Here is a 19,725-nt window from a genome sequence, read left to right on the forward strand (position 1 = left end):
ATTTGTTTCTCTGGTTTCTAAGTTTTCTCCATTCAACACATAATAATTGAGCAATGGAAATGGGGGGAAATTATTTTAAACAAAGATGACTTTTTCTCCTTTAACAAAAAATTGGGCAACCAAAGGAAGGGGTGTGTGTGTGTATTCCGCACCCAGCGTTTGCTCTAATGATAGAAACTGAAGGAAAAAGAGGGGCATGAAAGACTAGGGGGAATCTCAGGCTGGTTTCATGTATGAAAACCTCATTTTAACTACCTACCTAGTAATCAGCTGTGTTCATCTGTATTGGCAGGGGTGGGGGACAGGGGAGTGAGGTTGACAATGGGTCTGCTATGAGAAGTTGCAATTCCCCTTTGAGGAAGCACCTTAATTAAATGTAGTCTGTGTGGGTTCATTTTTGCGTAATCTGTAATGCCCCAGACTGCATTCCGTTGTTTCAGTGACTACAATAAGTGCTTTTGTGACCTCTAGTGGTCATGGCTGGTAAAGGCTAAGCCTCCTTTAGAGAGTGGTCAGTTACGCATAACCACTTTTGTGAAGATGCAGGAGAAAGAGGAAGGAAGATTGCTACCAAATACTTTTCCTCTATTTTTTTTTTTTTTTCTTTTTGCGGTATGCGGGTCTCTCACTGTTGTGGCCTCTCCCGTTGCGGAGCACAGGCTCCGGACGCGCAGACCCAGCGGCCATGGCTCACGGGCCCAGCCGCTCCGCGGCATATGGGATCCTCCCAGACCGGGGCACGAACCCGTATCCCCTGCATCGGCAGGCGGACTCTCAACCACTGCGCCACCAGGGAGGCGCTGCTTTTTCCCTATTTAAAAATAGTATGGAATTAACAAAGTGGATATAGAGGGAACATACCTCTACATGATAAAGGCAAGCCTACAGCCAACATCTTACTCAAGCACGAAAAGCTGAAAGCATTTCCTCCAAGATCAGGAACAAGACAAGGATGCCTATTCTTGCCACTTTTATTCAACATAGTATTGGAAGTCCTAGTCACAGCAGTCAGACAAAGAAAAAAGAAATAAAAGGAATCCAAATTGGAAAGGAATAAATAAAACTATCGCTGTTTGCAGATGACATGATACTACACATAGAAAATTCGAGACATTACCAAATAACTAGAGCTAATAAATGAAATTCAATAAAGTTGCAGGATACAAATTAATATAAAGAAATGTCATGTTTCTATATACTAACAACAAACTATCAGAACAATTAAGAAAACAATCCCACTTATAATTGCATCAAAAAGGATAAAATAAGAATAAATCTAACCAAAGAGGGAAAATACTTGTACTCAGAAAACTATAAGACACTGATCACAGAACTAGAACAAATTCTAAAATTTGTATGGAAACACAAAAGACCCTGAAGAGCCAAAGCAATTTGAGAAAGAAGAGCAAAGTTGGAGGTATCACACTCCCTGATTTCAAACTACACTTCAAAGCTACAGTAATCTAAACAGTATGGTACTGGCACAAAAAATAGATCAAAGGAACAGAATAGTGGATCCAGAAATAAACCACACTTATATGGTCAATTAAGCTACAATGAAGGAGACAAGAATATATGACAGGGAAAAGACAGCCCCTTTAATAAATGGTTTTGGGAAAACTAACAGCTATGTGCAAAAGAATCAAGCGAGACTACTTCCTCACACCATATACAAAAATAAACTCAAAATGGATTAAAGATGTAAATGTAAGACCTGAAACCATAAAACTCCTAGAAGGAAACAGAGGCAGTAAGCTTTTTGACATCAGCTTTAGCAGTATTTTTCTGGATATGTCTCCTTAGGCAAGAGAAACAAAGGCAAAAATTTTAAAAATGGGACTACATCAAACTAGAAAGCTTTTGTACAGCAAAGGAAACTATCAATCAAGTGAAAAGGCAGCCTACTAAGTGTAAGAAGATATTTGCAAATGATGTATCTGATAAGAGATTAATATCCAAAATACACAAAGAACTCATACAACTCAACATGAAAAAAAAAACACCTGATTTTAAAATGGGCAGAGGACCTGAATAGACATTTTTTTTCCAAAGAAAACAATACAGAAACCAACAGGTACATGAAAAGATGCTCAATATTGTTAATCAGCAAATCAAAACCACAATGAGATACAACCTCACACCTGTCAGAATGGCTATCATCAAAAAGACAACGAATAACAAGTGTTGGCAAGGATGTGGAGAAATTAGAACCCTCGTGTACTGTTGGTAGGATTGTAAATTGATGCAGCCACTATGAAAAACCGTATGGAGTCTCCTTTAAAAATTTAAATAGAACTGCCATACGATCCAGCAATTTCACTTCTGAGTATTGACCTGATGAAGATATAAAAAAAATAATTCAAAAAGATATAAACACTGCAATGTTTATTGTAGCACTATTTACAATAGCCAAGGTATGGAAGCAACCTAAGTGTCTATCAATAGAAATCTTACCATTTGTGACAATCAAGATGGATCTAGAGGGTATTGTGCTAAGTGAAATAAGTCAGACAAAGACAAATATCGCATGATCTCACTTATTTGTGGAATCTAAAAACAAACAAACAAAACAAAATGAAAACAGATTCACAGATACAGAGAACAAACAGGTGATTGCCAGAAGGGGAGCAGTGAAATAGGTGAAGGGGGTTAAGAGGTACAAACCTCAGTTATATAATAAAAAAGTCAAGGGAATATATAGCATAAGGAATGTGGTCAATAATATCGTAATAACTTTTTATGGGTCCAGATGCTTACAAGACTTATCTTGTGGGGAACATTTCATAATGTATGCAAATGTCAAGTCATTATGTAGTACACCTGAAACTAACATAATATTGTATGTCAACTATATTTCAATTAAAACAAGTTTTAAAAGGTACAAATGAATTTATCTACAAAACAGAAACAGAGTCACAGATGTAGAAAACAAACCTATGGTCACCAGGGAGTAAGGGTGGGGAGGGATAACTTGGAAGATTGGGACTGACATATACACACTACTATATATAAAATAGATAACTAATATGGACTTACTGTACAGCACAGGAACTCTACTCAATACTCTGTAATGGCCTATATGGGAAAATAATCTAAAAAAGAGTGGATACATGTATATGTATAACTGATTAACTTTACTGTACACCTGAAACTAACACAACATTGCAAATCACCTACACTTCAATAAAAATTTTTTAAAAAACCAAAAATATTCCAAAACAACTGACTACAGTTAAATTTCACAAGTAAATGATTCTTGTTCCTTTGGGTCTGGGTTTGCCAATCAGCTTTCATACAGTTGCCTGCTTCTGGAACCAAGTCCTTGACTTTGTTTGCAGGTACACTCTTTAGAGTTGTCTCAGCGATGCCAGCTTTAAGCTCTGAAACCTATGCTAATAAATCAATTTCCTGAAATACCATTAAATACATAAATAAATAAATTTTTCATAAAAAATAAAATAAAAACAATATGCAACTGTACTTGCCTTTAACCAGCTATCTGAATGACTTTTAGCAAGTTCATGATTGAGGATAACATGCTGATGAGGAGGTAGAACTAAATACTTGACTCCTCGAGCCCCTCCCAGCTGAGAGCCTGTAGTTCTTTGAAATAGCAAAAGCCTTGAGTCTTGCTCAGAAGTGCAAATGATTCTGAGATTAAAATGAACACACACACACACAAAAATATGAAGAACAAGAATTCTGGCCAAGGAAATAAAAATGGAAAGGGAGAGAAAACGGAACTTAACAAAAAGTTTTAAATTTTATCTTGAAGACCAAACATGCAAAACGTGCCATAATGTTTTTTGCAAAGTAAAATGCAAAAATGGAGACCTTGACAAGACATATATAAAAATGTGTAATAAAGTAACAATGATTGAAACGGTGTATCACTGGTTTCAGAACAGAGAGAACATAAGAAGGGAATAAATTGTCAAAAGGAATCAAAAAAATTACGTGGGAATTTAGTACGTTATAAAGTCACATATTAAATGAGGATTTTCAACTTGGAAAAGAATTATGTTAGATCCCTACCTCTGGCCCTTATAAGCATGTGATCAGAGTCAAAAACTCTTAAGAAAATTACTGTCAGATTTTACTGCTTAAAAAAAAACATAATGGGGAATTCCCTGGCGGTCCAGTGGTCAGACTCCTCGCTTTCACCGCCAAGGGCCCAAGTTCAATCCCTGGTCAGGGAACTAAGATCCCGCAAGCTGCGCGGCACAGGCAAAAAAAAAAAAAATCATAATGGTCATGCCTCAAAAAAAAATTAAGGGACATACTGAAAAATGAAAAAAACTCAAAACATATACAACTGAAGAGGAGTTAATGTACTTATACATAACAAGCAGTTTTGAATCGATAAAAAAATGAACAGTATGATTGAAAACTACAGAAGCAAGCAAATCACACATATAGTAAAACAAACAGACAAAAACAAATGAAACCAAAGAATGAGAAAAAGTTCAGCATTGCTAGTTATTTTTAAAAATTTTTATTGCTAGCTATTGCAAACTAAGGAACTTCCCTGGTGGTCCAGTGGTTAAGACTCCATGCTTCCAATGCAGGGACTGAGGGTTCGATCCCTGGTCTGGGAGTTAAGATCCCACTTGTTGTTTGGCCAAAAAAATAAAAACTAAGTATAACCAGATGTAAGTTAGATCACTAAGGAGAACTCAGAGAAGGCTATCAGAAATCAACTTTAGTTTACCTTGCTACTATTTATCGAAACCAACTCTGTAAGGCTGTTTTTTTTTTTTTTTTTTGCATTTTCTCATTACTCTCTGATATTTAAAAAAAAAAGTTGTGTTGTCACTTCTAGCCACAGAAAACATATTGATTTCAGTAACTAAAATGTCCAAAACTGTGTAAAAATCAAAACTCTGAATTGCATTTGAAGGTAAAGCTGCTCCCCGCTCCCAGCTCAGCCCAACTCCAGATAGAAAGTGGTGAAAACAAAAATGGAGGCAAGGGAAGAGGTCTCTATTTCCTCACTTCTGCACATTTACCAATCACTTAAGATCTTTTCTGCCCCTGACTCCTCATCTCTGACCCTTTTGGGATGGCTTACCGTCATGGCACCTGTTATGAGTTGACTTGTATCCTCCTCTCCCCTGAAAACAACATAAGTTGGAGTCCTAACCCCCAGCGCCTCAAAATGTGGCCTTCTTTGGAGAAAGGATCTTTACTGAGGAAATCAAGTTATAGTGAGGTAATTAAGGTGGGCCCTAATCCAATAAGACTAGCGTTCTTATAAAAAGGGGGAATGTGGACACATGACAGACAAACACAGAGGGAAAATGATATGAAGAGACACAGGGAGAAGATGGCCATCTACCAGCCAAGCAGAGATCCTTCCCTACAGCCCTCAGAAGAAACCAACCCGGCTGACACCTTGATTTCACATTTCAAGCCTCCAGAACTGGGAGGCAATAAAATTCTATTGTTTAAGCCACCCAGTCTGGGGTACTTTGTTACAGCACCCAACAGTACTGACTCGGGTCCGGGTATAGTTTAAAGTATACTCTTTCTCTTAAGGTGCTTTATGGAGTCTTCAGAGGACACACACACACCCTAACCCTAACTGCTGAGGATATCTCAGTTCCCCTGATGCAGGCAAATTCATCTCTGCTAAACGGTTGGCTGTTTGCATATAATTCTTCTCACGGGCCCTGGACATCTATCCTTACACCTCTTCCACCTTCTTTCTCCTTATCTCTCCATGGGGTCCCGTTGGACAGGATATAAGAAAACCGTAAACCCACACACTACACTGGGGTCTGCATCTGGTCAACAGGATATTCACACCTTTGACCTGCCATCAATAGTAATGTGGCTACTTCTCTCTCCTCTGATGTCACAGGCTGCTTTGATCAGCCTCCAAACATAGACTTTCCCAAGCCTGTGTCAACACCAACCCCATTCAAACTGCAGAGGCCTCATATCAAGCTCTCTGTGTGACCCTGAAGTGTCTCTCACTAAGCTTGATGGATCACCTCATCCCTAACCATTGGAGAGGGGAAGTGAAACTCACAGTATATCAACTCTGTCCAAAGAAATCTTTATTGTCATTGCCAGTTTCCACTTCCTTTCTTGATTTTTCCAGTGCTTTTTACAGGCTGAAGGAGAGTGGGTAGCTAAGAAAAGCAAAGCCACTTCCAACCAGCTCCTTTATAAGTCCAGCCTAGGAGGCCCAGCTCCTCACTTTGGAATACGGGGATTACCACATACCTTGGGCCCTCAGGCAATACTAAGTCAGAAGCAATTCTGCTTTAAAACCCTGTTACAAGCATAACATTGAGTGTGGTTTTTCACCTTTCATATTGGCAAAGCTCTAAAAGAACTTTCATATCCTTCCTCAGAAAGGGTGTATATAAACAGTCACGCTGAGACATTGTTGGTGAAGGCCAGTTTCACGCAATTTTATGAGGTAAAATGATTTTAAATGAACATCCCTTTGATCCAGTGATTCTTCTTTGGAAATTGCTCAAAAGAAATACCAAAACAGTACCAAAATGGTATGTATAAGGATGTTTATTACAGCATGGTCTATAATAACAGACTTGTAAATAACTTGACTAAGCCACAATAGGGAATCATTTATTATGGTGAAAAAATTCATAGGAATACCATGGATCTAGTCTGTAAACGCCAAGACAAAAGCATGAACAGTAGTTGGCACTGTTCCCTCTTCTTGGCCAAACAATTAGGACTAGATCCATTCTTCGTGCCTGTTGACTTACTCCCTGAGAAATGCTGGAAATAGCTCTCGTGTAAAACTCTATTAACTCCCCAAGTTGGGACTGTCTCTAACTTAGCTGGAAAGCTCTGGAATATGTGTAGACACATTCATTTTTCTCATGGCAGTAAGGTGTGTATGTGTATGTGTGTGTGTGTGTGTGTGTGTGTGTGCCATTTAAGTCAACAACCGGGCCTGGGACTGGGCTACAAGTTTCTGTTATCTCTGGATGTTTAAATAAGAAGATTAAAAACTGAGGTGTTAGATAATTTTTATAAAGGTGGGAAAAATATACATCCCAGTGAGTACTGGCCTGTATAGTCCAGAAACAATGCCTGGTACCTATACTCTACTTTTTAAATTTTCAAAGTGCTCATAGAGCACTGATTCCCAAACTTGATTGGGCATTAGAATCACCCATGGGGCTAGTTCACAATAATACTTCCTGAACCCCACCTTTAGAGTTTCTTAGTAAGTGGGGACCAGATATTTACATTTTTAACAGAGGCCTCAGAAAAGTCCAAAGACCAACTTTTGGAGATGTTAGCAAATGCATTCCAATAAAAGTAAGTTCATCAAGGTTCTTTTTTTTTTTTTTTTTTGCTGTACGCGGGCCTCTCACTGCTGTGGCCTCTCCCGTTGCGGAGCACAGGCTCCGGACACACAGGCTCCGCGGCCATGGCTCGCGGGCCCAGCCGCTCCGCGGCATGTGGGATCCTCCGGGATCGGGGCACGAACCCGTGTCCCCTGCATCGGCAGGCGGACTCTCAACCACTGCGCCACCAGGGAAGCATCATCAAGGTTCTTAATCCTACTTTGCATCATACTAGCTGTGTAGCAAATCGTTTAATCCCTGAACTTCGGTTTCCTACAAATAACTGCCATAGAACTATCAGAAGATTAGAGTAAATAAAGAGCTGTGAAAAATCAAAGGGAAAAATGATTTTCTGTGATCAGGGAAGACCTCAGGTCCATCCTTCGATTTTTCACAACCCTCTATTTAAACTTCTCATATCTCAACGTTAGCTATTTGTATTCTCATCATATCATCCCTACATAAATATAAATTCATAAAGGATCACCGATTTTTCATATTTGTATCCTCCATTGTACTTAACACAACTCTTACAAAGAAAAATAGACATTACAGTACTCCTTAAACGTAGAATTTTGAGTTAATTTTTAGTTATTTTAAAATAAGCAATGAGGTAGAAGTTTTAGGGCACCAAAAGACTTAGAGACCAATCAAAGAGTGATTGTACTGCAGCTTTCTTCTCCATCCAATCTTATACAATATTCAGCTTCAGATTTTTAAATACCTGAGTACATTTGAATGGGACCCACTTTCGGTGGAAGGGAGAGGGGAGCACAGAAGAGCTGCCCAGAATCCGACACGGGCTGAGGGGGCGGGGGCAGTTTAACCTTTTAAAACTGCTCTTGGGACAGAAATGATTGGCTGTAATAAAATTCACTAACTTTTTTGATACAGATTCGGTGTGTAAATAATCAAGAAGTACATAAAACTGTGGACAGGGAGAGTTCTTCCAGTAGCTTTGCGAGATTACAGGTTTTATTTGTTGCCATTTACGATATTAACCCTTGGAGAAAGACCACGCACAGATTTAGCATGATTTAAATACAATAGACATCAGCCTCAATTGGTAATCCCATCGGTATCCTAGGAGCTTGGAAAAAGACACTCTCTCTTTCTAAATATTAAAAAGCTTCATGCCCATAAAAATGATTTGCCCAACATTCTCCCAGAATAATTATACCTTTTTTCATTTTAACTTGATATCGAGTCATACTGTCCGTTCACTGGGGTCTGTGGAGTCACACCGACTGTGCTCAAATACTGATTGTACTGTTTTCCTGCTGTGTGACCCTAGGAAAGTTAAATCCTTTGACCTTCGAGATGGAATCTGCAAAGTGGGTGTAATGACTTACTTATCGCATGGATTCGTTGGGAACACTAGACGCAAGGATAAGGTACTCATCGCCCGACACAGTGCAACAGCCCAGTAAATGTTAAGACAGTGATGAGTCCTTCGCTTTTTTCTAACGTCTTGCGGGAGAGAAGGGGGCTAGAGACGCGGCGTAATGTAGTGAATTGTAAGGAACCAACTTACCATATGAACCCAGGCTTTCTCAGCATGGTACTTCGCGGAGAGAACTCCCCGCCCTGCCACCCTCATCTCCGGAGAGACCCCAGAAAGCACGCGGGGCGGGACCCGCACACACCAGGCCGGAACCCAGGTTCCGAGGCTCCGGTTTCTTCCGCTTCCACCCGCCCTCACTGCAGGGGGGACCGGTGTGAACGCAACTTCCGGCCCGACCAGGTCGGGGCCGGAGCCGGTTCCGGCGTGGCTCGAGAGTGCCGCGTTCCCTTCCCGCGTCGAAGTGTTCGCTGCGGTCGCCGTGGGGAGCCCGACGCGACCGCACGCGCGTGACCATGTGGCGGCTGCTGGCTCGCGCCCGTGCGCCCGTCCTGCGGGCGCCTTTGTTAGGTCAGAAGTCCCCTGTTCCCTCCAGGCCTTGCCTTTCTCCACACCCCTACCCGGCATCGGGTATCTCGCACAGTCCCAAGACTCTGCGCACGGTTGCGGAAGCACGGGGAAGGGGCTGCGCTTTGCTGCCGCCCCTCCCGCCATAAGATTCATGCAAAAGGGTCAACAGCGTTCGTGCAACCTGGGGATCGGCGCCCAGAGTCCCCGGCTTGTCATTTGGGGGCGGGGGGCAGTGCCTGTGAGCCCCTTTAGTGGAACCCATGTCCCAAACCCACAGGACACCTCTGTCAGGAGCATATTTGGCCCAGAGTATACCAAGCCCTGGCCTTCTGGCCTTCGTCGTTTAACTTGATCTGTCTTTGTAGATTCTTGGTCAGCGCCGCCCGCCAGCGCTGGCCTAAAGACGCTGCTCCCGGTGCCAGCTTTTGAAGGTGAGAGCTTATCCGTTTTCCTGTTTGTAAGCCTTTTCTGTGATGGAACCCAGCAGAGGATAGGTAAAGAGTAGGAGTGTTCTTGTGCCCCCTGTCCCCACTCACCCATTCAGTAATTATGTGTTGAAGGCATACTGTATGCCAGGCAGTGTTCTAAACGCTAGAGAAAAATCGAAGAACAAGAGACTCAAAAAGGCTCCTGCTTTTAGGGAGCCAACCTGTCATGGAATATCTCCCCTATGGCCTACCACGGGTGCGTGGCCCACAGCTGCCCACTCAGCTAAACCTAACTGGCCTCAATTTAGACTTTTGATGTTTTCTCCAAATGAGGTTACACATGTGCAGTCAGTAAGAATATTATGTGAAAAGCATTAATTTGTTAATATAAACAATTAAGGTAAGCCACAATTTGGTATATCTAACTTACCTTTTTTTTTTTAATATATTGGAAATCTCAAAAAAAATGAAAGGGGCCTTGACTTCTGAAGGCCTTATCTTCTACACATAATTGTGAAACTACTACATACACTGGAGTACATATGGCCATGGAGGAAAGAGAAAGCATTACTAAGTTTCTCTGTAGCTACATACAGAAATGGCAGGGGGCAGTTTCTGTAGCCCTTAAAGTCTCCTGTTTTATATTGGACTCCATCACAGAGCCATGCTTGTTTTACTATAGAAATACTTTAGATGACTTACAAGTTAATTTTTTTTTTCCATATTGTCAAAACGTCAGACGTGGTAAAGACGTAGTATGTCTGGCCCTCACCCAGCAACCACATTGTAGTACAGGCCTCAGCATGAAAAGCCCCTGTATATATAAAGGAAAGAGCACTGATCAAAGGAATACTAGGTTGTAAGTTTCCCAACAAGCATGTGGCGGAGCAGGAGAACTTAGGTATTTTGATGTACAATATAGTATCCCTTCCACTACCTCTGTTATCAGAGAGGCAGTGTGGTATTTTTTCTTAAGTGACATAGTGTCTAGCTTTGCTGTTTTGACTGGATGACCCGAACCAAATTATAAAATGTCTCTGGGCCTGAAGTTCCTCTTCTATAAAATGGAGATTAAAAATACTACCTGCCGGGCCTCCCTGGTGGCGCAGTGGTTGAGAGTCCGCCTGCCGATGCAGGGGACACGGGTTCGTGCCCCGATCCCGGAGGATCCCACATGCCGCGGAGCGGCTGGGCCCGCGAGCCATGGCCGCGGAGCCTGTGTGTCCGGAGCCTGTGCTCCGCAACAGGAGAGGCCACAGCAGTGAGAGGCCCGCGTACAGCAAAAAAAAAAAAAAAAAAATACTACCTGCCTAATGTTCTGTTTCTTGATGTGGATGATAGTTATGTGGGTATGTTTGTGTGTTCACTTTGTGATAATTCACACTTTTTATGGGGCCCTTTGATACATGTGTGTTAAACTTTTAAAGGTTTAAAAATATTAAAAAGGAAGCCCTAAAAGATACCAAGGCTATCAAGTTGTTTTAAAGATGAAATGAGATAATGCATGTATAGCATTCAGCTCAATTCCAGCACTTAGTAAACATTCACACACACACAAAAATGTTACCTAGTGTTATTTTGTGACATTCTCCTATCTTTATACCTTTTCTAACAGTCCCTTTTTCAGTGTTAAGGTACAGAGTCGGCATTTTAAAAAAGCATTTGGGTTTGAAGGTTAAAACTCTGCTCTCTTAAAAGGTTCAAAAACATTTGCATCAACCACTGTTGTAATCAGAAGATTCCAGTGTCAGTGAAAGCATCCACAAGATAAACCTAACACACTTTTGGAATTGTTGTTGAGTGGTAACTTTAAGACTTTGACCTGATTGTTATAAATCTTTCTAGGAAGAAAATGAGTCCTTTGAGATGTGTGGTTTGACTTATTCTTGGTTGTCTGTGCTCCTTTTAGATGTTTCCATTCCTGAAAGGCCCAAGCTTAGATTTGTTGAAAGGGTACCACTTGTGCCAAAAGTAAGAAGAGAGCCTAAAAATCTGAGTGACATAAGGGGACCTTCCACTGAAGCCACTGAGTTCACTGAAGGCAGTTTTGCGATCTTGGTGAGTCCAGCGTCAAGCGGCTACAGGATGGAAGCCAGGGATTAAAGTAGACTCCTTGAGTGCATTCTCATCTCTTCCTCCACAGATTTTACTAGAACTGCCACTAGTTGCTCTTTAAACTGATGAGCAGGACCCAGTAAGCATTAAGTTATAAATGTTTTTTGTTTTACGTAGCGTGAAAATAATGTAAAAGCAGAAGGAAGAGGGTACTTAATTTACCCCTTAATTAGACCATGAGATTTTCTCAAGCCTCTGGTCAAAATAAAACTATCCATGTTTTAGTACGTGGGACAGACGTTTCCTTACTCATTAAGTAGCTTCCGTGAAGACTTGACGTCAGTACCTACACAAATGGCTATGGACAAGGATTTAGTTCCCATCAGGCAGCCAGAGTGATGTTTTTTAACGTCCGATTCCCACAGCCTGCATGATCAGCCCCTGCCAGCCTTTCAGAACTCAGTCTGTTCCCCATTCCTCTCTCTACCCCGGCCACACTGGCTTCTGCCCAGACTCACCAAGCCATTTGCTGCGCCAAAGCCTTCGCCTGTGCCATTCCTCTGCCTGGAACACTCATCTGTTTCCCCTTGGCTGGTTCGTTCCATTCTGGCCTCAGCTATAAAGGTCACCTCCTCAAAGAGGTCTTCCCTGGCTATCCACTGAAGAGGGTCCACCCTTGTTCCCATTACTGTACCCTAGGCTTTTCCTCCATGGTACTTACTAGAACTTATATTTTTACTTTCATGTGTATCATTGAAGCCACAGTTAACATAAAAGAAGAGACATAATAGATCCCATGAAGGATATCTAAATCCCCATATGTTTCTAATTCTTCCATTTACTTTTAGGCACTGGGTGGCGGTTACCTCCATTGGGGGCATTTTGAAATGATGCGCCTCACAATCAACCGGTCTATGGACCCCAAGAACATGTTTGCCTTATGGCGGGTACCAGCCCCTTTCAAGCCCATCACCCGCAAGGGTATGGGACAGCGCATGGGGGGCGGCAAAGGTGCCATCGATCACTACGTGACCCCCGTGAAGGCTGGCCGCCTTATAGTAGAGATGGGCGGGCGTTGCGAATTCCAAGAGGTACAGGGTTTCCTCGACCAGGTTGCCCACAAGTTGCCCTTCCCCGCAAAGGCCGTGAGCCGTGAGACTCTAGAGAAGATGTGGAAAGATCAAGAAGAACGAGAACGGAACAACCAAAACCCCTGGACCTTTGAGCGCATTGTCACTGCCAACATGCTGGGGATACGGAAGGTGCTGAGCCCCTACGACCTGACCCATAAGGGGCGATACTGGGGCAAGTTCTACATGCCCGAGCGTGTGTAGTGAGGATTGTAAGCAGGAAACGGACACAGGCCGTTTATTCCCCTCAGCCAGTCCTTCAAGTCTTTGGGTAGCTCTGATGTCATAACCAAGGAGCAGCATATGAGTAGATGCTTTCTGAAAAGCTGTGCATTATTCTGTCAGGTTTTTTTAAGTGCATTATATTTATATTAAATAAAGTTTGAGCATCACCTCAAGACGATGTAACTTCTCATTGGTCACTAATTCCCTTAAATGATTAAGAACCAGGCCTGACTGACTGTTTGTTTGGAGCTCTGATTCTCCCCGGCTATAAGATAAATGTCTTCGAGGCTGAAGCAGATGTTTGCATCTCCGACCTCTGATTCAAGTCAGACTTAATGTCTGTACTGCCTTTTATATATATACACTTAAGGAGCTAGTTTCTATGACATTTTACTAGTTACAGACTTTTAATGTTTTTGGAAAAGCAAAGAAAACACCAGTACATAGGTTAATTGATTCAACATATTTATTTATGCCCAGCTACCCATCTTCTCTCAATCTTAGAAGGGGGGATGTTGGACAGTACGGCAACAGACATACCCTTGCCTTTTACCAAAAGGAACTGATAGAAACAAAACCTGAATGGTGTGATCTTTCCTAGGCCTGAAACCCTCTGGGGATGGTGGGTATTTGGCTCTATATCTGTGTCCCTACAGGTCCTAGCACAGTGCAGGGTGCCACACAGCACTCAAATCATTACTGTTGAATGAACAAGGGCCCTGGGTGATTCAAAGCCACGTGGTTCCAGCTCCCTGTTTGCCTTTAACAAAATTCATCTATTTTTTCAGAGCTAGCCAGCAATGGTTTCTATCCTGTATTCAAACCAAAGGAAATACAGATTGATAGGAAAAATATTAAACCATTTGCTTTGAAAGTGGGCAGAAAACAGCACACTGACTAAAATGTCAATTTTTTAAATCCCACTTTCTTAAAAAGTAAGACCTCCGGCAAATAATTTACTTTGAAAAGTACAAATTTAAGCAGTTATGTGGTCCTCGAGAATTGTATACCGTGATTTTTTAATATATTCTTAGTGAACCTCTTGTACTATAACTAATCACTAAATTGCATTAGAACACACCTGAACCTTGAATTGGGGACAGTGTTTGGAACAGTTTCTTGTACACAAGTTGCTGGCCAACAAAGCCAGTTTCAGCTGGCAACGTGAATCAGTGACAAGGGGTGTGAGTGACAGCCTCTTTTTTCTGACCTTTGTCACCTCTTGTTTGTTAGGGTTCACAGAGCATGGTATTCGTGACTGTTGGGCGTTCAATCACAGCATAACGTGTTTCTTTTGGGGTCCACATTTAATTACTGAACCACAATCCGGGGGCCAGCCATCTCTGCAAAGTAAGAGGCCGCTGACAACTCTCTCACCACCTCCCGTAAAAAAAAGGACTTTAAAGTATATGTTGTGAAAGTGGGGCCTGCTGTGCTTCTGCGTGGGTGGATCGACCATTCCCAGGCATTTCTACACAGCCTGTGACAGAGACCATTTCCCACTGATGCCTTAAAGCGTTTAAGAGGCAAGTCCAAGGACTTGGCCATAGCAGAAATCAGAGCTTAATTTCAGATAAAGTCAACAGACTCGAGCAGCTATAAGTGGCAGGCACTGTGCTAAGCACTGGGGACACAGCAGTGAGGGAGACGTGCCTGGGGCCTATCGTGAGACAATCACACCTCAGAGAATGTTGGACCCTGAAGAAGGAAGGAGACAGAGCGTTGGTCAAAGGTGAGACCTAGAACTGGAAGAGCAGAAGTAGCAAGTGCCCTGATCCTGACTGACTCCCAGCAGTTAAAATCAGATCCTGATGAGCGGGTGTGCTTCAGCCATAACGTCAGCGTGGGCTCTGGCTCCAAGTTTATTTCCTAAACAGGTACGTATGCTTTCTCCTCTACCCTGCAGTCTCCTCCTTTAACCATCCTCCTAACCTGCGACACAGTGCTGTACTCCCTGTTCCGAATTCACCCCTGCCTGCCACCCAAGTCCATATTTTTGTAAATCTCCCTTTGCGTAACTTTTAACTGGTAGGTGGTTGAGGTCCTGTGTCCTAAGAGGTTTCATAATGGAAAGAAGAGCTTTTGAGGAATCTGCAGCGGAGAAGGGATGGCACCACAGAGGTGGAAGAAGAATCGAAAATGCCAAGTGAGCATCCATCTGTGAGGACTGAAGGGGATAACAAAAACGGAGAGAAAAAAATCATAGATTATACAGCAAAACGTGTGGGGCTAGGATCACCAAGCCTGTCTACAGGGGTAAGGAACTACTCACAAGGCTGCAAAACCTGTCCTAACCTCATAAGGGGAAAATTTTATTGATATTTCCTTTGGGCTCCCTGTGTGGCCCTCTTCCAAAGAGTTCAGGGTGCTTCTAATGTAATAATGAATTCTTTCTCCCCTGCCGCTCCCACATGCCAATGCCCAGATTTCACGACAGGAAATCAACACCCTTATGCAAAGCATTCTGAACAAAACACTCTGCTACCAGACCTGCTTACGGGACAGACTGCCACCTTCTGTCTCCCCGCCTACCTGTTCCCTACCAACTCCCTCTTCACTCGTTCTTCTTGGTTTTCTCCAACGTTTATTCCAGCACCCAATCCCACACAGATTAAGGCACCTGGTGACAACCAAAGCCCTCAGGACACAAGCATCTCGAGCGAAAACAGGCCTGACCCTCCCCACAGATGGCTCACCTGTTTTGTTTTGGGTTTTTTTTTTCAGGCAAATATGCCCCCAATAGTAGAAGCTAAGATGATCACAAGGATAACACAGCAGATCATGATCATTATCTTCTTCTGCTCATCCAGACAAGGAAAGAAAGAGCACGTGAGAAACAGTGTCACTGCAGAGGGGGTTCCAGAGGAAGGGAGACAAGGGTGGGTCTGGGCATGGAAGCAGATGTGAAGGTAAAGGGAGATGGATCTGGCTTCTAGAACCCAGGGTACTAAGAGAAATGTTACTTCTCGGTGAGAGACGCAAAAATCAGATCAACAGCAAGCTCAGAGGATGTTTCGTATGTTGTTCTGCCATCATATCAGATTTACCCCACTTTCCCCCAGAGCCAGATACTCTCAGTGAGTCAGCTGAAGTCTTCTGGGGGGGAATCCCTTGAAATCTAAGACTCAAATACAGTTACACTGCACTCTATGAGAGTTAAACCATTTTCAAAAATTAGAACTTTTGATCCATCTGATCTAGCACATGGTTAAAAAAATAATTAACCCCTTTCCGAAACCTAAACGAAAGTCACCACATGGTGGCAGCCACCAAGTGTTTTACAGGGACATCGAGCCAGAACTGTTTCACAATCAAAGTCATTTATTTTTAAATTAGCAATAAAATAATCAAGTTTACATTTTTAAAAAAAAAAAAAAAGTACAAAGAAAGAACAAAAATCCCTTCACTTGTATTCCAAACTATAAGCCCCAGGCCTCAATCTCAGGAGAGCAAAGATCTGTCTGTGATTGAAGCTTGTCTGCCCTCGTTGCTGGGGCCAGGCCTGCTGGACATCACAGCCATAGGCAAGAGGGCGTCCCCTTGGCTCTGTCCAAGTGCTGGGCAATGATTAGGAGTAATCATTCCTTTGCAGAGGAAGCCAATGGACCATGCCTGGGTTAGGGTGCTTACCCTGTCCTAGAAGGCATTAAAGTCAAAGCTGAAATATCAATCCGGGAGGCTGGCAGAGACCAGCAGGGAATCTAAGGGGCTCACACTGGCTCAGCACGGTCACTACACTTAAAAATTTCCTGGCTTCTGTTTGCTCCATGACAAGTGGGGGCGACAAAGCATCTATGAAGCTCATTAATGTGGGAGCAGGAACAGCTGCTGAGTAGACCCTGGCCTCCCCGAGCTGACTCCGCCCTGGAGACAGGACGTCCCAAAGGTCACATGAACGGTACCAAATTGCTGTGGGACGTTCTCAGGACAAGCCTCGCCCAGGCAGCAAGCGGGGAGAGGTGTCGAGCTTGTCCCACCTTCTGTCTGCTAAAAACCTAATGGGGATCAAGTTAGTCCTCACCCCAACCATCTGTGATTCTCCGAGCACTTGTGAAGAAAAGAGCAGGTTTCCCGATGATGTGGGAAGATCACATTTCTACCATGATTCATTTGCAGGTAAGCAAATGTCTCTTACCTAATTTTTAGCCTAGCTCAAGTTATTTTTTTGAGGTTATAATATTCTCATTTCCAGTTTCCTACTTCCTGAGAGACACATACATATATGTACATACATCTCACACACACGATTATAAAAATACACTTGGAACACATGAAATGACTGAATACTCATACTCGCCCCAGTCTGAAACATTCCCAGAGCCTGAGACTCAAGCACCTCGACCCTGGCCTAATTTTAGTGCCTGGTTATTCTGGGCCTCAAGGCAATGGCTTCACAAAGCATCAGTCTAACAGTAAACAGCCAGTTCCCAAGACTGAGACACGGAAACAGTTACTCCATACCCCCAGCCTTTACAGACGGTAACCTCAGACGACTGTCTCATGGCAGCGCCTCCTTGAGTCAACATGAGGGAGTACAACATAGACAGAGATCGAGTTGGCCATCGAGCTGAACACACTAAGAGCTTAATTTGAGGCTGAATTTCAAACAAGAAGTCAGCTTCCAAGACCAGAACGACCTCTGCCAGTCCCTCCTACTTTCAGGACAGGGACAACGAGTCATGAGGACTGGGATCCTGCCAGGTAGAAGACTCGGGTCCAAGCCTTATTGTTGCCAAACTTGGAAGAATCTCCTTGCTTTGTTAAAGATAGCCCCCCCACCACCACCAAAAAAAATACACTGCGACTCTGGGGAGGAGAACACTCCATGAGGTAGAAAATACAGCACCTTGGGGAGGTCTCAGGTAGGCTCTCCAAGGTGCAGGGCATAATTTGACACATCAGAGGGGAGAAGGAGAAGCTGGGGCAGTTCCTATGGTCCAGGAGGAGGTGCTTCAGAGTTGGTGGGGCAGGAGAAGGTTCTGAGGGCTGCATCAGTAGTTTAGATTTCTCCTGGGCTAGATTGCTTGCTGGGTCAGGTCCAAGGTTGGTTACATGAAAACAAGGGAACAGGTCCCACTCTCTCTCAGGAAGGTCATTCACACTCCGTTCCCATCTGAAGACAAGGGCGGCCACACCAGGCTGGGGTGAAATGGGCTCTACAAGAGGCAGGGGGAGGAGGAGCTGGTCAGCGCCCAGAGTGGCAGCGAAGAGCAACAGTAAGGCTTGGCCACAAGCCACACACCTAGAAGGTGGAGAGGAGAGATCAGAAACAGCTGCAGAAAGAGAACAATGGAAAACTCAGCACAAACCCAAGAAGTCCAACAAGCATACCCACGACAGGGCCTGGAATTAAATACTCCCCCGTACAAGAAACAAAAAGCCCTGTTACGAGAGGCAAAAAAATAGGAAAATCCCTGGGCCTTTTACAGCCCTTCCCAGGGGCTGTTGCGTTACTGTGGAAGGACTTATGGGAAGAGAGGCACCATTGCTGGTGGAAAACACCTGTTCTGCCTGTGGGGCTCCCATCAGCACCTTTCGAATACAAGTTTCAGAAGCTTGCTGGCACTAGAATCATCTTCTCCTTAGTCCCCCTATCCCCCACTAACCTTAGAAGGCAGCAAGGCACAGTGAAAAAAGATGCAGAAAAGTTCAGGCGTCACACCTGCTCTGCCTTGCAAGCTCTGTAGGCTTTGGGCAAGTTCCTAATTTCACTGAGCTTCACAAAGCTTCCCCAATGAAGATGGGGTGATGATGTTATCCTAGAACACAACTGGGGAGCATAAACATATTCAGAAAAATAATACTTAAGAAGTCAAGGAAGTCTTCACAGTGCCAATAACTAGATGATTCTTGTCATGCTGCTGCTGTACACATGAAACCCTGATTCAGTGGTCGGCTCTATTCTTTTTACCAGATTTTAAAGAAATTAATATCCTGAATTTTAAAGTTGCTATTGGGACTTCCCTGGTGATCCAGTGGTTAAGAATCCGCCTTCCAATGCAGGGGACATGGGTTCAATCCCTGGTCAGGGAACTAAGATCCCACATGCCACAGGGCAACTAAGCCCACACACTCTAGAGCCCATGCGCCACAACTACTGAGCCCGCGCGCCACAACGGAAGTTCCCACATGCCACAACAAAGATCCCACATGCCACAACTAAGACCTGACACAGCCAAATAAATATTTTTTTAAGTTGCTATCCTCTAAGGTTCTCTAGACTTTGTAGATGATGATAAATGGCCACCTTGTTTTACAAAGAGAAGCTAGGTCCACTATTAGCTGTGTGTTCAAACACGCCCCTGTTACCTAACTTCTCTAAGCCTGAGCATCTTCATCTGTAAAATAGGGATTATAACAGCACCTGTCTCATGCGGGTGACGTGAGGACTCAGTGATGCATATGTAAGGTGTTTAGTACATTGTCTGATACAACCCCGCCCTCAAAAATGTTAGCTACTCTTATCATTCGAGATCCAACCAGTCAACCACAAACAAAACCCTACAGACCCAAATCCCGATTCAAAGCTTCATTTACACTGAAAAGGATACGGAAGGCAAAGCCCAAGATACCTGAAAGCCAGTAATAACTCACAAGACAAACCCCAGATCCCAGACATAGACTGCACCGAACTGAGAGGA

The 19,725-nt window shown here is 43.3% G+C and overlaps 2 protein-coding genes and 1 long non-coding RNA gene across 5 annotated transcripts in view; 1 reads left to right on the top strand and 2 right to left on the bottom strand.

Moving 5' to 3' along the window:
* Positions 1–9,008, bottom strand: part of LOC132493667 (uncharacterized) — a 97,170-nt gene extending 88,162 nt beyond the window's left edge. For both annotated transcript variants that reach the window (XR_009533010.1, XR_009533011.1), the window contains exon 1: positions 8,869–9,008. This is a non-coding gene — a long non-coding RNA (uncharacterized LOC132493667). The remainder of the gene's footprint in view (positions 1–8,868) is intronic.
* A 66-nt stretch (positions 9,009–9,074) lies between these two features.
* MRPL16 (mitochondrial ribosomal protein L16) lies at positions 9,075–13,262 on the top strand. Its single transcript, XM_060104369.1, has 4 exons — positions 9,075–9,246; positions 9,612–9,677; positions 11,584–11,732; positions 12,578–13,262. The coding sequence occupies exons 1-4, from the start codon at positions 9,192–9,194 to the stop codon at positions 13,061–13,063; spliced, it is 756 nt and encodes a 251-aa protein (XP_059960352.1). The 5' UTR covers positions 9,075–9,191; the 3' UTR covers positions 13,064–13,262.
* Positions 13,263–13,597: 335 nt separating this feature from the next.
* Positions 13,598–19,725, bottom strand: part of STX3 (syntaxin 3) — a 37,815-nt gene continuing 31,687 nt past the window's right edge. Inside the window, exon 11 of one of the 2 annotated variants that reach the window (XM_060102925.1) lies at positions 13,598–18,240. The gene's annotated coding sequence lies outside the window, so the exon portion shown is untranslated. Of the gene's footprint in view, positions 18,327–19,725 lie in introns of both variants that reach the window. The other variant, XM_060102924.1, reaches the window with a different exon arrangement.

This window comes from Mesoplodon densirostris, chromosome 7 (genome assembly GCF_025265405.1).
Source record: "Mesoplodon densirostris isolate mMesDen1 chromosome 7, mMesDen1 primary haplotype, whole genome shotgun sequence".
Taxonomy (NCBI): Eukaryota; Metazoa; Chordata; class Mammalia; order Artiodactyla; family Ziphiidae; genus Mesoplodon; species Mesoplodon densirostris.